Below are 21121 nucleotides of genomic sequence, written 5' to 3' on the forward strand. Positions count from 1 at the left end.
CAGTGGACTAAGCATTTATGAGCCATCAGGTCAATTTTGCAATATGGGGCATACACAATAGGGTTTCAATAATAAAATCATATTTATTTCACATTTAACCTATTGTTTTTGAGTTGTGTGTTTAACACATGTTAAATGTGTTAATGTTCACTGTGTTGAATCTGTAACTTCTAAATTGGGTTCTCTTTTTAACAAACCTTTATTAACCTTTCATAATTAATTAATCATGAAAGGTTTATTGGCTTTACGTTACAATGACACTAAATTATTACATTTTTTTTTTCTAATTACTAATTTTATGAAGCTATACTATTATAAATGGTCAATGATTACACTACACTGTTAATAATATGTACAATCACTGCTGCTGTCTAGCAACTGTTTTGTGCTAATTAAGCAAAATCTGTATTGGTATTTATTGTATTATAAGTTTGGACACACATTTGTATTAATTGTAAATTAAATTGTAAATACATTGTAAATGAATAGTAACGTCATCCAGACTATAAGGAAACACATAATAGATAAAATAGATAAAATTAAAAGTGTTAAACCAAAATACATGAAGCATTTAGGTAGCATGTATCTGGGGTGCTGTTAACTTTGGTATACTGTTAATCACTGTATACCAATTATTCCTCTTCACAACACAACTGATGCTCTCAAGCACATTCAGAGGGCAAGACATTCAAAGTATTCAAACCTTTGTTTATTAAATAATTATATATGTTTTTTTCTTCATAGTTAATAGTTAATACATTTAAAAATAATGAAAAACTGCTGAATTTAAGGTGTGAACTTTTGACTGGTACTGTATATATTTTTATCTTGCCTTGTTTCGTATGATCCTCACTACCTTTAATTTTCTATTTCCTTGTTAACAGTATGCACTTTTGTTTTTTATTATATGTCCAATACAACAAAATTTTATTGCATTTCCAATCTGCGACCTCTTTAAGCTATTAAAACCAGTGTAATGGTATAAATGAAGAATGTACAAGAATTTGAAAATAAATTGCTTTATTTTTAAAAAAATATAAGTGAATCACACATATAACATTTTATAGAGAAAAACAAATTAACAGCATTTCAAGATTATAATATACATAAAGTCTTTTAAGTGCTTGGGTGAACTGTCGAGTGTTGCCGTATCTTAAGCCGTAAAGAGTTTGTCCATGGAGCATCCACACTTTTCAACAATCATGTTTGGGAATTCAGCCACCTCGATTGCTGTGTGCTCTCCTTTCTTCACCAGGTACATGACTGGCAGTGGTGCTGTCTGTGCAACCCTGCAGGTTCTCTGCCCGTAGCCGTAACTGCGCTTGGGCTGCTTGCACCCTCCTTGGCATTGAAAGGCTTGGTATCCAGCAGGCTCAATGATCCAGTATTGCGTCCAGGTTAGCTCCCTGAAGTCTATGTAGTGCTCCTCCCGACAGCACATCACATTGTCTGCGCCCTGTCTGCAGTCTCCTGGAGACCTGTGGAGATGGAATTATTAATACTTTGCTCTATTTGGACCTTTCCAGCTGTTTGCTATTTATACTTAAAGCAGGTACTAAAAACGGATTCAGGTAATATGGGACAGAATGTAATATGATTAATGTTAACTTTGCATTAATTTTAATTATTTAGAATGAATACTAACAATACTAGCATATTAGCATTAGCTGAAAGTGGAATAAACAAGAGTTTCTTTAAGTTTCCGCTATGGCTCAGAATAGCTGAATCCACACTTGAAATAGATATTTGATAGCATGGTTATTCACAGCTTTATTACTGCAGTTAGCAATGTAACACATGTTAATGATGTCAATTCACAACTATCAAAACGCACTTTACAGCTGTAGAAATGTTGATTTAACTTAAGCTGCTAAAATACTTCAATTAACAAAAACAACAGAAACACACACCTCAACATTACCTCAAAAGAACTCACTAACAGCAAAACAGAAAGGACTGTAAGACAATTTAAGTGAACTTACCCATATTCTTCCAAATTTAGCGTGTATAAAACAAGCTCAGGTGTCCCAGCACTTTTGGTGAGGGTGTTTTCCGGATTGTGTTGTGTGGTGAAGCGCACTCTTTTTGCCATTTCAGCTGCATGTTTGCCAGGCCTCTCTCCCTCAATCCAAACTTCCAAATGCATTGGAGATTTCTTTTGGGACTTTGACCAGTAATGTACAGCTTGTGTCACGTCAAAGTTCCTCCAGCCAGCCTCATGTAGCGGCACCAACCTGTCAAAACATAATAATTAAACACGATGACAAAACTACCCCTGAGAAGACATATCTATCACAAATCTGGCCTTCAGAAGGATGGTATATGTATATGAATTATATTTCTTTATTTATTTACATTTGTTTCATTCTGATGCTTACCTTGAGTCTATCAGTGCTGTTTGATTGGATCCATCGCTCTTGCCTCCCACCCAGTAAATGCTCACTCGGGCATTATTGACAGGCCTCTGTTTCTTTTTCTCAGATGTGAGCTGATGTAGTGGAGCTGTCTGGTAAAGTCTAAGCTCTGCCATGGTGACCTCGCTGTTTTCCTGCAGCCTGGATTCCATGTCAAATACAAAGTGCTGGCGGGTTCTGTCAGAGTACTTCATTTCTCCAGGTATGTCTATAATATAATAAGTAAAGAGCATGTTAAAGATTTGTTAAAGATCAGGTGACTAATAACAAATACACTTTTCAAAGATAATGTGAACACAATAAACACAACAAGCACTAGTATTTCTCTTTAAAAGCAGAGCCTTAACATACCTATGCCAGCATGGCTGCTTCTGAGAATTCCGGCCAGACTTGGTAGAGATCGTCGCCTTCTCTTGTTGTGTTTCTTCAGCATGGATACATACTTGTTCTTGACGTAAGTCGGGATGACCAGGTTTTCCAAATCCCTCTTCTCAATCCTAGGGAACTCTGTTAGACCAAGTTTTTGGAGAATTGCTTCTTTCATGCCATCAGTTTCCCAACCCTGTGCTGTGGAAATAACTACAGCAAACAGAAACATGTGCATGAGGAGAGCCATGTTTGACAGTGCTGCAAGCTCACTCACTACTGTGGAAGTGACTGAAGCTGAGTGAGCCTTCCCCATTATATACAGCTGTATCCCCTGCATCACGTCTAGACGAGGCTACAGCCATAAGTGGGTGGCAACCCAAAAGAGGAGAGACACTTCAAAGGCACGACACATTAGAGCCACTAATTGTGGCTCATTACTTTTTGTGTTTCTCTGTTAACTGCAGCTATAAGGCCTGTTCATCAAATTCTAATATACATTTTCTCTCTGTTGCCCAAACTGTGCATTTGAATCAAGAATTAGCATAATGAGGGCCCACCTGGATCAACATCAACTGAAGCCTGTAAACAAAAACTATTAGCTTGTAGCTTTGGTATATAAACATGTGGATGTATATATAATAGCAATACTGAGATATATCAGTATATATATATATATATTCATGTGGATATATATATATATATATATATATATATATATATATATATATATATATATATATATATATATATATATATATAATGCCAATACTAAATTTGATATGCACTTTATGTCAGAATTGTTTAAATTTAATTTGTTGATTTATTATGAATTTATATTTTATATTTTATATTTCTGTTAAGCATATAAGGAATGTTGATTGGAGGAGATTTTCCTAAGAGGGTGATTATCTCTTGCTGCTGTTGGGTCAGTCAGATCTTTTTTTGTCCTACAAACAGAGAGACTAAAGTTGGACTCACTCCACCTTGTGTATTGGCTCCAGCTTCTTCTGGAATGTCAGACACTGAGATGACAGATCACCTCATTTCAGACCACTGATCAAATATACTGCTCATAATCCAGTAATTAACAGCAGTTTTTTGGCCCTGTCAGTCAGCAAATATTATATTTTTAAAGCACGATTTTATACAAACCCTTCATTAAACCCTGAGTAGAGATTAAAAAAAAAAGTGGACTATATATATTTTTCTCAACAGTTATGCTCTCATGCATAAACACATCGTAAACCACATCTCTGTCTTATACCATATCATATTATATTGACCTTACACACGATAGCTATGTTTCTGTCTAATGTCTGTTTTCTTTATTATATTTCCTGTATTGTATTATTCTGCTTATATGTTTGCCCATTTATGTTTGCATATGGCACTTTATTAGTTTGTATTGTATTGTTTTTTACATTACTTCAGTTGCACTGTAGGAATATAGATTTTTGTCTGGGTGGAATAACAATAAAAGCCCCCTTTTTAACCTGTTAATTCATTTCTAAGAGCAATTCATCAAATTATTCCTTATATATGTGAAACTGTTACATTTGAAAAAAGCATTTTTGTGGTCTAGAAACAGGGTTTGAAATAGTAGTTATTCAGGTTATTAACCCATGATCTATGCAAATTGTTAGCCCATTCCACATAAAGAAGTCTGGCACTGGAGTCTGGAGCTGTTCATGTGTTCTGATGCCAGCTGATAGTTAATACTCCTGACTAGACATGCAATCCATTACATACTCTGCCAAATATGGTTTATTCAATTACAGAAAAGGCCAGAGGTCTACTGCCTTAATTGAATAAAAGTACCCTTAATTTGTTTCTGCTATTTTATGTTTCCCTTTAACATATATGGACCTCAAATCTGTCCTGTGTGAATACACATTTTATTTTAATCTGAATAGATAATCTTTAAGTTGCCCTTAAACCCATTTAGACTTTAATAATCCACACTTGGACTGAAAGTTTGGGCTGGATGTTATATTCAACAAGTTTGCTGAAATGTTTTAATGAGTGCCTTACTGTTTTATGTTTCTATTATCTATTTTTATCTTTTACTTTTACTATTATTATTTTTACCTTTTTTGGTTAAAATATATATATATATATTTGTTTGAATTAGTTGTTAATTTTCTAGTGGACTCTGTACACAATTGTATTGTAATTAAGTTGCAGTTTCATAAGATTTTATTATATAATTGTGCACGCTGCACAGTGGATATACAGCTCTAAGTTTCTTTGATTTTACCAAATTGACCTCTGGAATATAATCAAGAGGAAGATGGATGTTTAAAAGCCATTAAACCAAGCTGAACATCTTGACTTTTTGCACCAGGAGTGGCATAAAGTTATCCAAAAGCAGTGTGTACGACTGGTGGAGGAGAGGCCAAGAAGCATGAAAACTGTGATTAAAAACCAGGATTATTCCACCAAATAATAATTTTACTCTTAAATAACTCTTAAAATTTACTCAAACATATACCTATATACAGCAAAATCACTGAAGTGGTCTCTTAATGTTTTTCAGAGCTGTATTTTTGCATTCTGCATAGTGGATATATGTGTTTTATTTTGCTTACATCACAATTTATAATAATAACAGTTTAATATTTAATTAAATTAGGAGTGGGTCTAGTAATTAGCGCGTTTTACTAATAGTCCACAAGCACTGAGTAACAGGTATTATACCTCTTATGTTTTTTTAAAACTAGCTTCCTCCTTGTCATAAGTAAGTGTAGACTAGAGAGTTTTCCTTTAAGCTACTTTATATAGGCCTGTGGATGGAGTATTTTTTTTCTTTATCATATTGAAAACAAAAACTCGGTGGGATAAACACAACTCAAACAACAACCTTGTGTCTTTTCCTTTTAATCAAAACGCAAGCCCCAATAAACACATTATGCTAGGTGCTAATGAGGCAGCGCAGGCGGGTTATTAGCATTACAAAAACTGTCAATTGAAACCATGGCAGGCTAGTGGCTAGGCCTTTAGCCCTAACAAAGAGAGTACACCAATTTTCACTGTTATGACCAAAACATTGTCATTTTTCAGAGCTGTGAAAATTGTATTGACGCAAATGTTATCGCAATCCGTAATTATAGTTTAAAATAAGCCTCGCCTACATTAATAAAATAATTTGACAATCATTGTCTTACCGCGAAGACTGATTCCATACACGTTGGCTGTATTTATTTATTGCATTTAAACTCTCTCAACTCACATCAATAAGGCTCTTTTTAACGGGGGCGGTAGAGGGCGCTGTAACATAAATAACGGAGACAGTAACCCGCGTGTCACATTCATAAACATGTATTCAAGATTTTCCCACATATATGATTATAGCTAATAAAGAGAGCTGTAGACAAACTTCACAGGCTACACTCAATGAGCATCTATAAATATTCAATATTTATCAATAGAATAATTCCTAAATTTAGTAAGGAATAGCTTGATTTTTTTTAAAGACTCTGGCTGCAGTCCAGGCTTCTCTGACCTTATATGTGTATTATTATGGCTTACATAACAGCATTACTAATTACGGATGTCTGATTTATATTAGAATAAAATTATTAGCATATTATATAATACATTGTAGTTAAAGTTCTTTATGGTACATTTAAAAAAAAACCATTTTGAATAAGTTGTTTGAACTCAATTGCCATTGATATAACCTAGTCAACAACACGATTGTTATAATAATAATAATAATAATAATAATAATAACAACAATAATAATGATAATAATACTTGTTATTATTATTAGTATTATTATTATTAGTAGTAGTATTATTGTTTGCACGAGAGTACTAAAGTATTGCTGCGCTATAATAGGTTTATAAAGAGATGATAACGCATTGTAATACAGAGCTTGTGTAAACATAGTGCCTCACACTGGTTTAATCCAAAATCCCATACTGCCTCACTATTGCTGCTGTTTTAATTAAGGTAGTATATAATATTATTATTGTTTATTTATTTATGTCGGCATACTGTTTTTATAGTAATGTTTAGAATCTCAAAGAATGGTGATTAGCCTTGTGTTTTGTATGTTTCCATTTTGTCTATTTATTTTGTTATTTAGTGTTTTATTGGTTTTAAAGCAATTGCAACTTTCAGGAAAATAGCACATTAATCAGTCTCAGCAAACAAACAAAAAAACATCTGGCTTAGAATACTTGTGAGTTTCAAATAGATCAAGCAAAGGGGACTAGAAAATTATTGATGACCCTTTACAGTAAGGGCCACTTTACAAGCATTGTTAAATGCTTAAGTGATTATTAATTGACACCAGTTAAGACATTAAATATTACTAACTTTTAATGCTGCATGAATTGAGACATTAGGAAAAAATAGTCTTAACTAGTGTTAATTAATAATTAGTTGAGAAATTCTATCGTAAGCGATGTTTAATAATGTACACTTGTTTTAAAGTGTTGCCAAATAATTGTATCACTTTTTTTACTTAATCTAAGGATATTTAACAAAGCTTTAATTACTCAAGTGTAAATTGTATAGTCTATTATTTATAATTATATATAAATCCAAATCCAAATGTAATAATTAGGATAATATAATAAAGTAATGTTTGGTGTTTTCTTTTCGACATGAATGGGTTAATAATGAAATGATCACGGAAAGTGTCTTTATTGGTGATTGATGCACATAGCGGGAATACTTCCAGCATCCCTCAATTTTCCATAAAGTAAAACAGCTGTGTGTGTGTTGGTCGCCATGTTAGTGTGGGACTCGGTTCGTGTGTCCTGCTGCTGCTGTATCCGCAGTGTGTCTGTGTGTCTGTGTGAGCGGAGCGGAGCAGGGCTGTAGGGGGAGAGACACACACACAGCCCCCACTCCCCACATCATCACTCTCCGGCAGGGAATACCAGCCACTACTCCCGCAGTCCACTAACAACCGGGGAAAGGGAGAAAAGGACCTTTAAAAAACAGCGGATTGTTATGGATGATTATCTGTAATATCTTCTGGAAGGAGCGAGCTTTTTTTTTTTTTACAAGTTGTCTTAAGTTAGGGTAGCTTTTATCTGGCTAACACGGTTCATCGCTGTGCGTTAGCTTGTCGGCTAGCTCAGAACTTTAGGGTTAGCTAGCTTAGCTAACCATAGTTCGCAACGGTTCGCCGTTAATGTAACTTAGTTAGCTAGCTAGTAAACTTGGGTTAACGTTAAAGTAAACGTTTTACAAACAGATTTATTATGGTAAAAAAACATGTTAACACAGTCGTTAGCTAATCATTTAAGTTGTCTTTATTATTCTAGACCTGTCTAAGTTAGCTAACGCTAGCTAGATTCTAGTTTGTAAGCAATACAAACACCGCTAGCGCGCTAACGTTAACGTTAGCTAGCATACGTTAATGTACTGCTGCTGTAGGGACAGCTAACGTTAGCTAGCGAGTTTACTAGCTAACCTAACGTATTTACCACCATTGCAGCTTATGTCGCGCTGAGGAGCAGTTTTATTTCTGAAAAAGACACTTTTTTGGTTATGAACTAACACTGTTCAATAAGAACAGAACCACTTTTGTGTAAAAGTGACATTGGGTTTCTGGCCAGGCTAGGTTTGTTGAGTTTTGTTGAGTACATTCTCGATGGTACCTAGCTTGGTTCTTGCAGCGAACGTAGCTAACGGTAGCTAGGTTTGCTAGTTCACTTCATCTTAATGCCGCACGATTTAAATTTGGCTTAAGACTTTTTCCTTCAGACTCAGACAAACTTTAACTTAAAAAATGTAGCTGAAATTCTTAATTGACCGCTACAGTGATTCTCAAAGCAGCGATAAGATAGCCAGCTAGCTAATGTAGTTTCAACGCACAATGGTTCGCTGCTGCAGATGAATGGGGTCATGAACTGTTTTCTTATGTAGCCGAGCTAAGCTAGCTAGCTGCCTGCTGAGCCCCACCAGCGACGTGGCTCAGCGATCACTTTTCATGTTATTGTTTTTTAGTTGCAGTCATATTCTGTCACATTCGGGTTAAGGAAGGGCCCACCCTCCTCGTTTAAACCATGTCGGGGGAAGTTCGTTTGAAAAAGCTAGAAAAGATGATGCTGGACGGCCCTGTCCAGTCTAATGTGCAGTGTTTCAGCGTCGAAGCGCTTCTGGATGTTCTGGTTTGCCTTTTTGACGAGTGTAACAACTCTCCACTGAGAAGAGAGAAGAACATAGCCGAGTTCTTGGAGTGGGGTAAGTGCAGCACATCAAATCTGACATCTGACACAGGCGGCTTCATGATTGTTCACACTTAATGTTTAGAGTGATTAGTTAGGTGATATTTATGGGTGGGCTGGGCAATAAGTAAATATCAATATACATCGCGATATAAATGTTTTAAGAAGGTTTTAAAAATATCCACATTATTTACAGCATCTGTCACTAATGTTTATTACAGGGAACATTTACATTCGTTTAAGGGTTTGTAGGTACATAGATCTGTTGTGGGCATTCTTGTAGGGCTGCAACGATTTGTGGATTCATTGTCGACTAACTGTTATTTTTAACAGTACCGCATTACACAAAGTGCTGGGGACAGAAGCGCAATGGGAGATGGGAGTTTACACTCAACTTAGTCTGTGTCTCCAAAAGTGCCCAAACACAACAGATTACATTTTTACTCACTAAATATCAGTACTTTCCACATTTAAATAACATCTAGACATTTGAATTGCTTTTAAATCTCATGTTCAGCTAGTTGTTTCTATCGTTTTTAGAGATGGAGCACATAGCTTAAATAATTGTTGACTAATAAAAAAATAATCATCAGATCATCAGGTTGATTGTTATTTAGCTGTTTCTGTTGTTTTGTAGCAATAGAGAAAGTTAGGAACAGGAGCTATACACACAGCAAGCAGAGATGGAGGGTATGGAAGAATTAATCTTTGACTAATTAACTAATTGTGAAAGTGCTTAATGGATTAGTCAACTAGCAAAAATAATCATTAGAGAGCGTATTACACACTTAATTACTAGTGTATGACAACTTAACATGTCAAAATGACAATACAAATACAACCTGAATAGAACAAGAGTAGTGGTTAATAAATGTGGTAGAAACAAACATGGTATTTAACTATTTAACTACTGGCACCACCTTCGTTAACTTTCCTGTGGTCATTTTCCTGTAGAACTGTCATCTATACAAGGTGGGATGTCTTGCTTGAAAATTCTGCTTCAAATAATCTCACAGCACTTTTTGGGGGGCTGGGGTCAGAACTCTGACATTGTCATTCCCAAATGTGGGTTCCTTTCTGTTTGAGTCACTTCATTCCTGACCTTCTTCATTGTTTTGGATGGCTGTAACAATCGATGATCCAGTCTCTTTTGAAGATCCCTTGCAGTTTGGTGCAGAGTTTTTAATGCAGTTTGTCTCCTGTTGCTTGTCTGTTGTTAGATTTTTTTTATTGTGTCCTTCCATCAGTGCTTGACAGAATATCATCATATTTGCCTTTGTTTCATTTGTAAACAATCTCCTTAAACTTCACACTTGCACTTTGTGCATGCAAACATGACATAAAATACAATAGAGCAAAAGTGTGCAAGGCCACAAATATGCAGATGAATTGTTGTATGTTCAGGGAAAAACTTAAACATGGCTTGACTTGTTTCAGTTCTTCTCCATGTTGCTTCTGTGTTGTTCACTGTATTGACAGTATTTACAAAACATATTGAAACAGTCATCAGTATTACATAAGTGAAAGGTTTTGATTAATAAATAAATTTGCTCTAGCACTCATACAAGTACATGTGTTAAGTATGTGTCAAAGGAAAAGTGTCTGAAGTGTGGAAGACCATGTCACATGATACTGTACTGCCAGCAATGTGAGGTTAAAGGCCAAACTGTGCTTCCTGAAAGTTGTGTTACTCCAACCAACCACAAAAAAAGAATAATAATAAAGTCACTGAATACGTTTGGAGGAGAACGGAAGCTGCCAATCCGTTCTATCAACTATTAGACACCAGCATCATCCTGAGTGATGTGGGGGGAAGGAGAGGCATATTACATTCTACCCACCCAAAGAGAAAGGCCAATCATCTAAGAATGTATTTGCTTGTACTTCCAACTGCAAATAGCTTTTGAAATACTGGGGATAGGACTCCAGATATTGAAGCTTCTGTTGTTGCAGAACATGTTTAAAAAGTTTTAGCTATTTCAGGAACAGCACAATTAATTTAGCTTATTAACTGGGCTTTTTGGAGAACAGTAGAGATGAGTAGGTTCACAGAACTTGAGCTAAACCCCTCTGATAAAAGATCTATTTTGATTGTTTTTTGATTGTTTTAGAAATCCAGATTACGCCAAAGGGTAAAGAAACTCTCTTACAGCTGGTCTCTTACCCCAGTTACAGATTATGTAGCACCTCTGAAATGTCACAGGGCATGATCAGCCTTTACATGGGTTGCCAAGTTTTTGCCAAGTACATTTTAGGTATTTACAGTTCTGTTATCAACATGAAGTATTGGGGGCGTTATTTTTGTATCCAGAATTGTAGAATATTCATGTAAGTTATAAACCTTGTCTCTGTAAACATGGAATCCAGAAACGGTTAATTGGGTCATGAGAATAGAAAAAGCATTTGGAGTTAAGATTCACATCATGGTCATGCAGTAAGTTGTACACTTAGGAAAAGCTATGAATATAGTTAATCTAGTTTATTTTTAAAACCGTGTGTCAGATCTGTCGCTATACATGGTGATTTGCTACCTTGTTGTTCAGTGCTGATTTTAGCTCTCTATAATGTTCCATTAGTAAGACTGAAGTTATAAACCCGTTGTTTGACAAGTTTCTTTCTTTGTCTTGGACAAGTGAGTGTATATCTTTTGGAAAGTTTGTGTACCCTCTAAAAGTCAATGGCTGAGACTTGGGTCAGGTTCAGTGGAGATTATAAACAAGTCTTTCCTTTGAGTGAGCTATTCTTGTTCTCCTAGCGTTCCTCATACTCAAAGCTGCACCTACTAAATATGGAAGTTGTGATTTGTATTCCACGGTCTGATCAGGTGGGCAGTATGACAGAATTTAATCGCTTTGTAAAAAACTTTATTAATATGATACACAATATTTTTGTATAAGCATAACAGAGATAGTGTCAGTGGTTACAAAGTACTGACCAGAGAATGTTTTAGTCCAGTTGAATTTAATAAAGCAAGTTTTTTTTTAAATTTGGTCTGAACCAAAATAGGTGAAAGGTGCTATACACAATCTATACCAAAGGTTCAACATTTAGGTTTAATCAAAGTTTGATCCTAATCTATTGTGGATAGATTTTTTTCTCAATGTCATCTTGTGAAACCTTATCAGCCTAGAGTTGAAAACTGTGCTGACACAAGCTGGAACTTGCATCCCATCTGTCAGCCAGACTTGTTATCACTTTTGTGATGCTGTGAGAGGCACGTGCTGGGGCAGTGTTTCTAGTTTTACTGATTTGTTGCAGTGTAAATTATTTGGGATTTAATGTGTCCATAACCTGTTCACATAACAGTAACAATTGTAAATGCAGCTGGCTAAAATCTGATCAGAATACATTCCAGTGTGTAATCTAGTGTGTAAACAGTATTTATGTGGGCACAAGAAGTTAACACCACATAGGGGGCCTGTAAATCCAATGATCCATAATTGTTGTTATATTTAATACATTTGACTGAATCAGAGATATTTCATTGAAAACACTGGGTGGCTAAACACATGAAATGAGAGTATTTTTGTTGAAAATGTAACATCCATGATCAGTCACACATAGGTCAATGCAGCAGAGCAGTCATTGGGGTTGTTGTGACCCAGCTGTTTAACAGTTTGAAATGCTGACTAAGTTTACAGCCCCTAACAGCTGTCTTCTGGTATTTCAAACAGCATTAATGGGCAAGTCTTAATGGGGAAGTGATAGTTTAAGTCATGAGGTCTGGCTAACACAATGAGCTTGCAATGTTTGCTTTTTTAATCTAAGAAAATTATATTAATTTGAAGTTAGTCTGAGTTTGTGGTTATATTGCTTTAAATAATAGTGAGAATGAGACAGATGAGTGATGATATATGGAACTTGAAATCACATGAGAATGGAATGCAACTAGAATTACATTATATATATTATATTTGTGTTTATGAATGTAATGCATGTTAGCGTTCTTGGTGTCAGGTTCAGATATCTCTGCAGCTTATCTGAGTTCCTGTGCTTTTGTATTAACTACAAATCTGTCAACCAAGTGTTGTCCAGCTTGTTGCAAAAGATGCATTTTTAGGCAGAAATGTGTACATTCGGTCTATGTTCACAGTACCAGGCTGAAATGACAGATTTTTGGCCTTAATGTGAAAGAGATCTGTTTTCCATGGGCTCTGTGGTCATGCCACATCAGATTTCAGATTCATTCAGCATGAATGTAAACTTTCATTTACACACTGATAAATCTGTCAGAAAACTCATGAATCATGTACAAAAATGTGATTTTCCATCATGATAAGCCAACACCTGCTTGATGCGTAACCCATTAGCTGATGAGCTGTTTTTGATGAAGGGCGGGACTTCATTCGTAAACAGACGCTATGTTGAGCGTTACTTGCACTACTATAACACCATTTATATTTCAACCAGTGAGCAGTCTCCTCATTCATTAAATCTCTGCGGAGGTGATGTGCATAAATTTAGCAGTATTCATGTGCATGCCATTTCAGGCACAGATTTGTTCCCGTTTATGAACATTAATATATGTCAATACATGAACTGTCAATATAGGTAAATCTGATTTAAGCAAAAGAAATGTATGTATAATGAACCAACCCAATGAGACTGGGTTGAATGAACATAGCCATATACCTTTTTGACCTGTTTAAGCTGTTTAACCATTTGATTTAAGACAGACTATGAAATCGAAAATTGAACTCCTCCTTAAAATCTGTTGGTAGATGATTGTAAAAGAAAATGCCATAGTACTGTAGAATATTGATATTACTTTAAAATACCATCAGTTATAATTAGCACACATTAACAAGCAGACACTCTTATTTTTGATGTTTGAATTAAGTCAAGGTTTTCTGTATGATTTTGCAGTCTTTTATGTTATGAGTGGTAGAATGTATTTACTTCAGTGAAACCTGTCAGTTCTATATTCTAAATAAAGATAAAAACACAATCTGTTCTGTTCCTTCCAGCTGTGGATGTGACTTATCCACTTAATTGCGTAATCTTTTTTGCAGTATGCTGTAGTAGCTCATGACTTTAAGAGATTCTTACCCTCTATGGGAGTAGTGTTTTACAGCTCCTCTTTTTCCTTTGCCTTTATATGGCCTTTAGTTGCAGGGCATCCCAAGAGATAGACAGTATGGTTCATTTAATTTATATCCTCATGCCTCCCAGACTAGAGTGTGAAACACTGCCGTGTGCACCGAAGTTTCTGAATTCAGAACACTAATTAATACAGACTGGAGGCTTGTTTTACAGCCTGACAATAACAAGAGGTAAATCATGGCATGGACATGCTGGGTTCATAAAGGCTTTTTGATGGCTTTTTCAACAGTTTTTATTTCTATTTTAATGCTGTGATCTGCTAGTTTTTTGTGAGTTAGTAATTGCAGCCTGAAGCTTCTCTGGAGACAGAAACACAGTATGGTCTTTTAGTATTAGTTTTAGGATTACGCGAATGCACTTTAATTATCTGATGTAAGCAGTATATATATTTATTTATATTTTCAAAAAAATCGTATTTACAACTAACTAATCGGAAGCATTATGTAGTAGTGTAGTTTTTGGAGTAAAGTGCTACAATGAAACAGTTAATTAGTTATTTTTTGTTTTGAGTCACGTTATATAAACATTGTTTTTTTTCTTTTCCAAGCAAGCATATTTGAAAGACATTATGAGATTATGCTCAAATAAAAAATAAAGATTAGTTTTAAATGTAGAATAATCTTTTAAAGATTTAAAGCTAAAAAGCTACTTTTTATTTAGATATATTCTGTATGCATGCTGTAATTTAACAAGCCTAGTAGTGCTAGGAGATTAATCGAGATTAATGAGGATTAATGGCTAGTAGCACTTAATTGGAGAGTAATTAATTTGGGAATAGGTTCCTCTTTTGAGTCTTGGTTTCACCAAAGGTTTCTTCCTCTAAGTCTGAGGGAGTTTTTTATTGCCATTGTTGCCTTTGTGATTTTTCAAAAGAGACTTAGACCTGTATTTTTGTAAAGCTGCTTTGTGACATTTGTTGTAAAAAGTGCTATATAAATATAAAAAAAAGATTTTGACATCTTTACATATAGAACCTGTCAGAGGGAATCTCAGTAGATAGGCTCGTGTTTCTGTCAAATATCCTAACAATAGTTTTCATACAGGTGCTGATGTGGCCATAAAATGTCACCATATTTCAGATTATTTTTGTGATAATGATATACTTGGTAATAAAATATTTTGTAATTTTAAGAATATACTATTGCAACAAAATAGCTGTCTAAATTGGATGTCTAGTGTATGAGTTTAAACATTTCAAACATCTGTACATTTTATTTGTTTTATGAGCAACAGTAATTTGTCCTACAGCTATTTTGTATTAAATAATAATAATTTAAGAAACACTTTACTTGGATGGTTCATTGTTGATGCCTCGTAGATACTGAACCAACATTCAACTAATTGTAGATTAAATACAACTGAGTTCTAAGTTTAATAAAATGAATAAACCTTAACATTTATCTACACTCTTATTCTAACCTTTAATGGTTAGGGTTAAATATAAGCTTTAGTTTAATAGTAGGGTTAGGTTGGGGTTTTAGGGTTAATTCATGGTTTTTGGTTAGCAATAGGATTATGTGTAGGGTTTGGTTCTATTGAGAGTTATTTACATTTAGCTGAACTAAGTTCAGTTGCTTTTAACAGATATTTAGCTGAATGTTAGTTGAAGGTTAAGTGAGTATCTATGAGGTATCCATAATGTACCAGCCAGGTAAAGTGATACCTAAGAAAATCTAAAAATCTAACACAAACATAATACAATGTAGCCAACAAATCAGCCAAAGATTTACTAAGATTTACTGCTAGACAAAATACTGCTACAAGGAAGAACTAACAAATTTAAGTCCAGCCTCAATGTAGAAAACATTGCTATAGAAAAGTAGAAGACGATAAAATTATGTTTTACTTAAACTTAATCTGTTTAGCTGCATAAGAAGATCTATGTTATGTTTTGCCCTGCACAAATGCCTGTACCTTTCTGTATGGCTGCCTGCCTGCAGATTTACAACACAAACAAACAAAAAGCTAGATTCTCACACAGTCAGGTTGAAAACCTGCTTGAAATGGACACACCTCAGCCACAGGCACAGTAGTGAATACATGCATCATGCTGTAGTAGTAGTAGCCCATAGAATTTTGTGTTGCGTGTTAGACTAGACAGGATAACGTTACCATGTTTTCTCATGTGACATTTACTGAGGCCATGGAAGCAGGGCTGCATTCTTCACTGCGTGATCAGTGAATGGACTCACACATGAGGTGCAAAGTAGAATGTCGTGGGAGATCCCTAAGGGGCTGATGTGTGTTGTCTGAGTATGGCTATATAGGTTACATTCAATTGCAGTACCTGCTTATCAAGTGAAAGGACTGGCTGATTGACTTATTCAAAATGTAATGAGGCAAAACAGACTGTGGTAATATTGCTTGATATCTTTGTGTTTTAGTGTTTCTTTTTAAATTTTATATATCACTAGATATTATAAAAACCCAGTTGTCACACTGTTTAAAATGAATAAAAAGTATAATATATGTACATTTGGTGTTGCAATAGCATTAGGTGATTATAATAAATGTGTCATGTTTTTGTAGTTTCAACTATGGTGATGTTTTTCCTCCAAATTAAAATATTAATCTAAATAGCTGTAAAATAATTATTTTGCAAATATATATTTCATTATTTTATATCATTATGGTCGAACTTTTGTGACAGTGACCTTGTTGAACTATTCATGTATACTAAATACACTGCTGCGATTATCAAACAAACTTTAATATTAGAAACAGATAATCTAAATAAATATAAAACAAAAATATAAAAAGGGAGAAAATCTGGCCCTGTGTGAAAAAGTGTTTTCCTCTAAACCTAATACCTTGGTTAAGCCACCCTTGGTGGCAACAACTGCAGTCAAGCTTTACTCATAACTGGCAACGAGCCTTTCACACCTGTGTGGAGAAATTTTTGGTCCACTTTTCTTTGCAAAATTGTTTTAATTCAGCATCATTGGAGGGTTTTCGAGCATGAATCAATTGTTTCAGATGATGCCACAGCATCTTAATCAGACTTTGACTTTGTCACTCCAAAACCTTCATTTCTTTTTTTAATCCATTCAGAGGTGAACCTGTTTGTGCGCTTCATTGTCCTGCTGCAGAAGCCAAGTAGGCCTGAGCTTGAGGTCACAAACAGATTCTTCTTCAGGATTGTATGGAAAACAGAATTCCTGGTTCCATTTATTACAGCAAGTTGTCCAGGCCCAGCAAAGCAGCCCCAGATCATCACACTACTACCACCACCATGTTTTACATTCAGTATGATGTTGATTTTTTTAATTATGTCGTAGTTTTACACCAGATGTAATGGGACACTGAACTTCTAAAAAACTATTTACCCAAAGTTCTGGGGATCATCAAGATGTTTTTTGGTAAATGTGAGATGGGCCGTTGTGTTCTTTTTGGTCAGCTTAAGTCTTAACTAAGTCAAGTGAGACCTGCAGTTCTTTAAATGTTCTTTTGGATTTTTTGTGACCTTTTGGATGAGTTGTCCATACCAGGTTCACCAGTGTTCCATGTTTTCTCCATTTGTAAACCAAAAAACAGCTCTCACTGTGGTCTGCTGGAGTCCCAAAGCCTTAGACATGACTTTGTAACATTTTCCAGACTGATAAGATGTCAATATATTTGTTTTTCATCTGTATTTCTTCAAATCGTGGAATAATTTGTTGCTTTTTAAGATTTTTTAGCTGCTTCATGTTGTCAGAGAGGTTCTGTTTAAGTGATTGCTTGATTATACAGGGCTGGCTGTAATCAGTGACTAGTGAAATGAAACTCATCTTTCTGATTAATCACAGTCAATTTATGGGGGGGGCAAACACTTTTTCACAAAGGGCTCAATTGGGTTGGATATTTTTTTCCCTTAATAAATGAAATCATTATTTTTAAAAAGTGCTGTTTGTATTTACTTATGTTATGTTTGTTCAATATTAAAATGTTAGATAATCTGAAAAAATAAATGTATGCTAAGAACAATGTATATATGCCTTGTTTTTTTGTGTACTAACCACATGCAATTTTCTTTCTCTTTATAGCTAAACCATTTACATCTAAAGTGAAGCAGATGAGACTGCACAGGGAAGATTTTGAGATCTTGAAAGTGATTGGCAGAGGAGCGTTTGGGGAGGTAGGCACTCGTTCTTTGTTAAGATGTGGCCTTGGTTAAGCAGTGGTACTTTCTAAGCTGACATGGTGTCAAATCCACACTTATTATAGTAACATTAGTAACATTTATTTTAAACATGCATATGTTTAATGTTTTGCTGAATCATACTGAAAAAATAAAGTGAAATAAGAATGGATAATCTGGTATAAATGCATTTCAAGCAATATTGTAATATACTGTGGTGGACTGTATTGAGATCATGATAAATATTGACTTACTATTTAACCCTAAGATACAGCACTTTGAAATGCTGCAGATCAGGCGACTAGACAGTTCAGACAGCAGTGATGTGGCATTACGTTCTGTCTGTGGGTACAAATGGATATTTTTCCATTTAATCATCGTGCTGGGAGAGCTAACATCCAGATGTGCTTCTAGAGTGTGGCATCTAGCATCAAAGTGTCCAGCAGCTAGTGTCATTATACATGTGCTAATCTTAGTTCTGGCTCTAAATGTGGATCTGTTTTAAGAAAAGCTGCAGTTTTGCATTCACATAATGTTATGTAGATTTCACAGTTTTGTATACAGTGCCATAAAAATGTTTGGACAAGCCCCAAAATTTTAATGAGATAATGGATTTCTATTCAAAAGGTTAAAAGTAATTATAGTGCTTGCAAGGGAAATCACTGTATTGTTATCTGATCAATAAAGCACAATTGTCATAATGCTGTAATAATACAATAGTAATAACACTGTTACAGCATTGTCAGATAAAACACAAATTTAAGGATGTTTTCAAATGTTTGTGTTCTTTTGTAGCTTAAATACCACAAAGTGCAACTTATAACACAGCTGGATGAGTTTTCTCTGTCAGTGTAGTGATTTTTCTTCCACTGCTCTAGATACAGACAGTGATCTGGGCAGTTCAGATTTCTTTTATAAATTCATCATCATGATATAATTACATTATGTGTTAATCACTATCTGAGGGGAGAAAAAAATCTAAGCAGATGTTTTAACTGATGTAAAGCTTTTTTTTTACTGTTCACCAGTGGCTAGCATTCAGAAGAAAGCTAAATGCAAGGGACATTATGATCCTCAAGCTGGTCTGTAGGGAATGGAGTGGAGCAGGAATGTTGTTGATGTTGCTCTGTTTTTGTTTTTTTTGTGCCTCCAAGCGTTCTTTTTTAAGTCGTCTCTGCTGTCCAACTTTATGGCACTGTAGACAGCTGGAGAAGAATGCTACAGTCATCAAAACAAAAAAAATTATTTCTGTAACTGATTCGGTAATTAGTTGGACTACAGCAATCGTACAAAGCACATATATGCACATATAATGTTTTTTTTATCTGAACTGTTTTTCTGCTCTCTCTGTATCTGTTTATCTGTCACTTTCTGGAGTTTATCGTTGGTTTTATAAACATGTTGAAGTGTAGCTGATCATTAAAGCGTCCTGGCTGTTGTCAGGAAGTGCGTATAGTTTGGAAGTGGGAAAAGTGAGGAGTAGAAATGGACTGTCTAAGCGAACTGTAGTAACTCCACACTGGCTGGAATGTGCAGAATTCTCAGTGACTGCTTGTTTTGGCTTATTAAATAGCAGGGAGTGAATCCCACTGTTGTTGCGCTTGGACACTTGTAGTTTAAAACAAATGTCCATCTCAGTTCTCTCTTCTGTGTTTGTTTTAACATTTTCGTGAATTCTGGATCAATACATTAATTGCTACAAGAGTTGTTATGAAGCTTCTACTAGCTGAAACTATTTTTAAGTGCTTGTGTAATAGAAAGGTACATCAAGAAATCTTCCGCTGTAGACATGGCTGCTCTGCTTAACTATGACTGATGAATTTAGTCATTTGACAAATTGTTTTCGAGTGATTTCTGCTTAAGTCACATCAGATTTTCTGTTTCTTAAAAGCAAAGGGATAAATGAAAGGCTTCTTTATAGTATAAACATTAGCCTCCAAAGAAGCCAATTATCACTGTGTGCAGAGCTTGTTTTGTACTTGTAACAATCAGAGTTTTTTTGTTCTTCATTAGGCCTGTCATAATAACCAGTTTTTTGACAATATATTTGATGTGATTAATGAAATTATTGTAATTTTAAGACCTTTGTGTGCCACTGATATAATGATAATACAGTAGCTTAATAGTATATTTATGCATTACTTTTAAACAACAGTGAACTGTCAACTATTATGAATGTTTAGACATTGAGATTGTGATTTAAAAATATCTAAATATCCTAAATAAAAAAACTAAATACAAAGAAATTCAACATTTTTAACAAAAGTCAGTATACTGGTTCATTTATGTTAGGGTGTAAGAAAATATTGATTTATCGAAGTATTGCAATATTATGTTTTGCAATACTGTATATATTTCCAAAAACACTGTATCGATTTAAATTCATTTGTTTGGGGCGAGAACAATAAAGTAAATACAGGATGAAGGCTGTGTTCTGAATTAGTGTATCTTCCTGTCCAGTTTAAGATGGAGCAATGGCAGAGATTAAATTAGTAATTATCTTGATAATACACCAGTTTAACCGGCACCTGCAGAGTCATTTAACTCAAACCTGCGGAGTACACCTGATAGCTGTGTTAGATTGGGGTCAGATCAAGTTCACACCACAAATAAACCACCTGTGAGTTTATTTGGGATCAGGGAAGACCACTTCCCCTTGTTGTTTTGGTCCACATCTAAGATTACATTATTCACACCTTCCCAAAAGATCATGTCAAAAGAGGAAAACAATTTACTTGGACTAAAAAGTGAAAATGTCCTGACTTACATAAAAGCTGAAAAGATGACTGATCATTCTTTTGACTCTAATAAAAACACAGAGACCGTCATACTTGATTTCACACGCTCTCATGCTTGTAGGTTATACCTACATAGCACAACAAAATAACAAGTTGTTTTGTTCACTCTGGAACTCTTACATGTGTAAAATA

The 21121-nt window shown here is 34.9% G+C and overlaps 2 protein-coding genes across 11 annotated transcripts in view; one reads left to right on the forward strand and one right to left on the reverse strand.

Moving 5' to 3' along the window:
• Positions 1 to 1027: 1027 nt before the first annotated feature.
• Positions 1028 to 6008, reverse strand: lft2 (lefty2). 2 transcript variants are annotated; one of them, XM_022672493.2, is made up of 5 exons: positions 5948 to 6008; positions 2766 to 2993; positions 2379 to 2622; positions 1983 to 2234; positions 1028 to 1478 (listed from the first exon to the last, which is right to left on the reverse strand). In XM_022672493.2, exons 2-5 carry the CDS (start codon positions 2956 to 2958, stop codon positions 1154 to 1156), a joined length of 1014 nt encoding a protein of 337 aa, XP_022528214.2. In that variant the 5' UTR covers positions 2959 to 2993; positions 5948 to 6008; the 3' UTR covers positions 1028 to 1153. The 2 variants fall into 2 exon arrangements, with proteins under 2 accessions (XP_022528214.2, XP_007252112.3); XM_007252050.3 differs by lacking the exon at positions 5948 to 6008 and having other exon boundaries at positions 2766 to 3030.
• Positions 6009 to 7579: 1571 nt separating this feature from the next.
• Positions 7580 to 21121, forward strand: part of cdc42bpaa (CDC42 binding protein kinase alpha (DMPK-like) a) — a 55401-nt gene continuing 41859 nt past the window's right edge. For 5 of the 9 annotated variants that reach the window (XM_049464110.1, XM_049464112.1, XM_015606522.3 and 2 more), the window contains exons 1-2: positions 7581 to 8987; positions 18097 to 18188. In XM_049464110.1, coding sequence (XP_049320067.1) covers positions 8810 to 8987; positions 18097 to 18188 — 270 coding nt within the window. In that variant the 5' untranslated portion in view covers positions 7581 to 8809. Of the gene's footprint in view, positions 8988 to 18096; positions 18189 to 21121 lie in introns of all 9 variants that reach the window. The other 4 variants (XM_049464108.1, XM_049464111.1, XM_049464109.1 and 1 more) reach the window with 1 other exon arrangement.

Source organism: Astyanax mexicanus, chromosome 14 (assembly GCF_023375975.1).
Source record: "Astyanax mexicanus isolate ESR-SI-001 chromosome 14, AstMex3_surface, whole genome shotgun sequence".
Taxonomy (NCBI): domain Eukaryota; kingdom Metazoa; phylum Chordata; class Actinopteri; order Characiformes; family Acestrorhamphidae; genus Astyanax; species Astyanax mexicanus.

Excerpts from the sequence above, each read along its gene's own strand:
- lft2 (XM_007252050.3), bottom strand. The coding sequence starts at position 3,030 with ATGGCTCTCCTCATGCACATGTTTCTGTTTGCTGTAGTTATTTCCACA. Across the intron at positions 2,235-2,378 it reads ACAGCACTGATAGACTCAAG|GTTGGTGCCGCTACATGAGG; the intron begins GTAAGCATCAGA and ends ATGTTTTGACAG. Across the intron at positions 1,479-1,982 it reads CTAAATTTGGAAGAATATGG|GTCTCCAGGAGACTGCAGAC; the intron begins GTAAGTTCACTT and ends CCATCTCCACAG.